Source organism: Gavialis gangeticus, unplaced genomic scaffold (assembly GCF_001723915.1).
Source record: "Gavialis gangeticus isolate Ggan-Ray unplaced genomic scaffold, GavGan_comp1, whole genome shotgun sequence".
In the NCBI taxonomy this organism is placed as follows: domain Eukaryota; kingdom Metazoa; phylum Chordata; order Crocodylia; family Gavialidae; genus Gavialis; species Gavialis gangeticus.
Window position 1 is genome coordinate 36,861,121 of NW_017728997.1, and position 5,381 is coordinate 36,866,501.

A 5,381-nucleotide genomic window follows, 5' to 3' on the forward strand; every position below is an offset into this window, starting at 1 on the left:
GGAGGAGGGTTTGAGGTGAGTTTTGAAGAATTACTCATTATTCTTAAAACTACTTAAAGATTTCTTCAAGAGACAGAATATTTTATTTATGTTCGATATCTAGTATCACACTAAAAAGCTCTTAAATTAAGTCATGTTGTTTAAAATGCTTTTACTATTAATTTTTCACATTAAATTTGGTAAAACCAAAAAAAGGTGAGTTTATCTTCTGTGCACTGTACGAGTTCAGTCTAATATTTTTTTTCACTTGTATTATAAATGAATGCCATGTTATGCTCTTGGAACTTAATTACATTCCTTTTCTCAGGAACTTCAGCACTAGATGTAACAGCTCAGGTTACTGGAGTTTCATTGATGATGCTATGAACACAATTTTTAATGAACCTCTGAACTTTCAAAAATAATTTTAAACTATCGGAAACATATTTTCATGAATCTGGAGAAGGTGGGGAGTTAGGAGATGAAGCTGGGCTGATATACACTTTTTCTGAACACCTGCAAAAAGAGATTAGGGTAATGATTAGGGTTTTCTTTACCAAGACCCCATAATTGACCCATGAAAAGGGACCTGCTTTGGTTAAATAATTTCTGTCTAAAATGACTGTTTGATAAGAACAAGTTAATGAGCTTCAACTCTTTTGTGGCCTGGGGATACATTATACTGTGGGACAGATTACCGATGACAATGATTATCCCTTCATTTGAGGATGATCTCTACCATGGCTCATTGATGGGTCTTGAGTTGATTTAAGAGTCTAAACCTTGAGCCACAGATCCATCCACAGAAGTTGAAGTCTTTCTGCAGGGGAGAGTAGGCCATACGCTAGGATCTCTCTGCTTTTCCTTCTTCTGCTCTCTCTCCTTTGTCAAGAGATGGATTAATAGTGAGGATGAAGAAAGTTGAATGATCGTGGATTGCTCCCTTCATGCAAATGCATTTTTTATGGGTGAAGTTCCAGATGTTTCATTGAAATTCACCCATCCTTCAGCTCTGCTTTTCTAGCTAACCTCAAACCAGCCTGCCAGCCTTCCTATGCAGCCCACAGGCCCAGACTTATAGTTGCCATATTTATTCAAATACATGACAAGGTTTTCTTCCCCATCAGTATTGTGGGGAGGGAAGCCTCATTTTAGATTTAGATACTGGGCTGGGGCAGAGCACATGGCAGTGACCCAGCTCTGGCTTTGCCTTGGTCCCAGGGCCAAAGAGGGCACCTGGGAGAGACTGCATAGCAGGGTGGGGGGAGAGAATGCAGGGGAGACTATGTGGTGCAGGCAAAGGCGTGTGAGATACATAGGGTAGAGTTTGTGAAGAACATGGGGGAGACCCCAAGGGTGGGCCACTGTCTGACTGCCTACCTGCCACCTAGCAGTGCCATAGGCAGACAAGAGGCAGCACCAGGAGGAGCAGCAGCACATGGCTGAGGGTTAGGGAAGGAGCCACAAATTTAAGAACCTCTTTTGTGTGCTGCACTTCTGCTTGGACACCAGGTGGCCCTGCTGTGCTCTGTCTGTATTTCAACACTGCATCTAGCTTCTTGTCTGACCACAGAATTTCAGTGAGCTCTTTTTTTTACTTGGATGGTTTTTTACTCAGAGATGGTTTTGCTTTGTGTTTTTATGGATAGCAGTTTTCTTTACAGAATTTACAGATGGACGTTTTTAGTTTGGTTATTTATGAAGTTTCTGTAAATTTATGGACTGTTGGCAACCTTGCTTGGGACCCATCCCATTTAATATTTTCATTTGGACAAAGGTCACTAGAGCCAGATGCTTGTTTATGAAATTTGTGGATGATACAAAGTTGGGAAATATTGTCAATACAGAGAAAAATCAGATTATCATGCAAGAATTAGATGACCTTGTGGACTGGAGTAACAGAAATGATAACCGTACACAAGTGCAAACTAATGCATTTAAGGTCTAATACCAAGAAGTTTATGACCATCTGTGTCCTCCTAACTTAGAAGAGGAGAGGGACATGAGTGTATCAGATGAATGTAGGACATGGGGGCAATTATTTGAGCTGGCAGGCCACATAAGGAGTTTTGCTGAGCTGTCGCAGACTGGGTCAGCACCCCCTACCTTGCAACAATTTGCCAAAACTCCCTACGTGGTATGGGGCTGTGGGTGAGGAGCCATGTTTGAGAGTGGGGCAGGCAGGCAAGGCTGGGATCATGGGGTGGTGACAGCACGGGGCTGAGGCTGGGGCCTGGTGCAGAGCCATGATTCACTTCTCACATGCCTCTGCAATGGGCATGGGTTCTGCAGGCAGGGGCATGCAGGGAGCAGAGATTGCAGTTCTGCTCGAGCTCTGCACTGTCACCACCTCAAAATTCCAGGGTGTCCCCAGCCCCACCTGCCTGTCTCACCCCTGCATACCACTCTCTGCCAGCCCATGTTGCCATCCCAGCCACCTGGCCTCATACCCTGCCCACTTGGCAGGGGTGCATGGTGGGTGGGCTGTGGTACCTGAGCAGTGGGGCCAGGCCTGGCAGTGGCAGCTGGAAGGAGCCATTGCTGCTGGGGTTGCTCAGAAATAGTCTGGCCACTGCACCACTCCAGCCCCACTGTGTGCCCAGGGGTGACGGGACTCTAGCTGCATGCACTGTGCACTGGGCTACCTCTTGTGCCTGGGCTAGGCAGGACCAAGAGACCCACCGTGGGCTGGGCAAAATCCCTCCATGGGTCGAATCTAGCCCACAGACCATATTTTGCCCACCCTGATGTAGGATGACCACAAGTTGCTATTGTGGTGTTGCTGTTCTTACTGTAAGAACAGGCAGCTAAATGTGTAAGATGTATTAGATGATATTTTAGTGGAGACAGGGATTACTAGTACCATTGTGCCAAGCATTGGAAAGAACCCATTTGTACAGTTCTGGTCACTTAAATTAAAAATGATGGGTATAAAATGGAACAATTTCATAAAAGGTCTGTTATGATGATTATAGGCATGAAGGGCCTATCTTATGAGAAGAGGTGAAATAAAAGACATTGTTATGTTTAGCTTGTATTGGTATATGATGAAATGAGCACAAATTGGTCATAAATACATTTTAGAAATTGGAGAGTTTTTTAGTATCGGAACAGCGATGTTCTTGATTGGCCTATTGAAAAAGGAACCTAAACTGCTTCAAGATGGCTTGGAAGCATATGGAAGGTTTAGTACAATAGGATAGAACAGGGGGTGGCCAGCTTGCAGCACACACGTCAGAAATGTCACATGAAGCCATTTTGTTTGGCATGCAGTAGATTGGCAGGGAGCAGAGTGAACAGTGGTGGATCGGGCAGGGTGGAGAGAGTAGAGCAGGGGAAGGGGGTTGGAGAGGCACTTGGGGAAAGGACAGAGCTTACTTTGTGGCACACCTGCCAAAGAAGGTTGGTCACCATGAAATAGAAATATGTTTTGGGAGTAGCAATTAAAACTAGCGATAGGAAATTTTGAGCATTTGATATCAGTAGACAAGGGTTGAAAGGAAGCTTAGGCCCCCACAATTGTTGTGTTAATTGCATAATTAATTTAGACTGACTACATGTGCAAATTAGCTATCATGTCATAAAAAGTGCTAACTTTATAGCTGGTTTCTAGTCAACTTTAATTTGCGCATGTAGCATAGCTATGCCCCCTCAGCTAAGAGCCATTCAACTGACAGCCTCAGGGGTGCTGCTGCAGATGGGAGTCTCATCAGCAGATGAGTCTCCCATCCACACAGGAGGAGCCTGAGATTGCAATTCTGGGCTCTCCCTACACTGTCAGTAAGGCATGGTTCAAACTGCTGGATCCCACAATCTGATGCTGGATCGTACAGCCTCTGGCTTTGCTCATCTGGCATGGCAGGAGGCACGATTGTGTGCATCATACATTAGATCCTATCATGCGTTTACCTAAATGTCTAGATGGTCCATTGGTCACTTTGGGTTGATTACCTATGTGGGAGATGATTGCAGGTATAAGGCTTCTTGATTTTGCTGGTGGCAGGTTAAAGCTAGAGAGAATGTTCCATCTAGGGGTGAGATGTGACTTACTGGCACTAGATGGAACAGATTTTGCATTGGGGTAGTACTGGGCTGAAGATGAATGTGGGTTTTTTGGGCATGACAAGGAATTGCATATGCAGGTAAGGAAGGCCAGGGCAGGCAGTTGTGATGCTCTTTGTGAATTGGGCAGTCTTCCTTCATTTTAGAAGTTGTCTGCATAGGTCAGGAACATTTTTTTTCTTTCATTTCTCTATCCATTGCATTTCTTAGCTTCTGTTTCTTTTCTTTTTTTCTGTGGGAGATACTGAGTTGGGTGCACTTGTGTGCCTAATGGTACTAAGGAACGCCTGAGATGCCTCACTTGTTTATTGTTCTCCCAGTGAAATTGATCCCCAGCCATATTTAAAGTTATAGCTATGAAGGAATTTTCTTCCAGGCCAGATTGGCAAGGATTGTTGGGAGTGTTTTGCCTTCTTTTGGAATGTGGGTTATGATCCATCTTTGCATATTTAGATGTTACCTACCAAATTCCTTGTTATTATAGGCTTCTGAGGCATTGGTGGTGCCTGTGTCTCTTATGCTCTCCTTCTGTGGCCTACCATAGATTTTTCTATCAATCTTGGGTGGATGCTTTGTGGTGTATGATGTGTGGCAGGGGGGCAGGAGTTCTTGAATGTACATGGATCATTTTGGATGATTGTTTATTATGTGGTTTAGAGGTGCACAGTGGCAGCACTGCTAAAAGGAAAATTAATGTTATTGGCAATTGGCTTTATTTGGCCGGTGTAGCCGATAATGTCACCAATAAATGCTGTGTGCATGCACGCAGGTGCAGCATGCGCGTGGCCAGAAATGCAGCTGGGCAGCTTAGAGAAGCAGCCCCCTGCCAGTAAGTCTGTGGGAGGGAAGGGGCGTGCGGGGTGGAGGGGTGACAGATTGAGGCCACCATGGTGAAGGAAGGAGTGGGGCAGGGGCAAGTGCTGCCCAGCCAGGGAGGTGAATGTGACCCCGGGAGTGGGACAGAGCCTCAGGGGGCTTATCCAGGAGGGTGCCGGGGGAGGGGGTGTAGCTCCATGCTACTGTGCATACCCCTGGGGAAGGTATAGGGGGCATGTACCCCCTGGATTTGTGTGCGGGTTGAGGGTGGGCTGCCTGCTGCGGCCTCAGGGCTGGGAGCTGTGCTACCCTCTTCCCGGCAGGGAGGCTGGTCTTGGGGTGGGTGGGGGTGGTGCACGTGGTGGTGGCACTGGGAGGGGGGTAGCCATCTCCAGGGCCGAGAAAGTCAGGGTTCCACTGCAGGCAGGGAAAGTCAGGGTTCCCCACTTGCAGATTCATGGCCTCAGCAATCTCCAGGAACCCCAATATATGGAGTGCACCCTTGGAAATGAGGAACATGTGGC

At 46.3% G+C, this 5,381-nt stretch overlaps 1 protein-coding gene across 1 annotated transcript in view; it reads left to right on the plus strand.

Moving 5' to 3' along the window:
• Window positions 1-5,381, plus strand: part of ACAD9 (acyl-CoA dehydrogenase family member 9) — a 92,214-nt gene that overhangs the window by 44,817 nt on the left and 42,016 nt on the right. Inside the window, exon 9 of the mRNA XM_019504617.1 lies at window positions 5-15. Coding sequence (XP_019360162.1) covers window positions 5-15 — 11 coding nt within the window. The remainder of the gene's footprint in view (window positions 1-4; window positions 16-5,381) is intronic.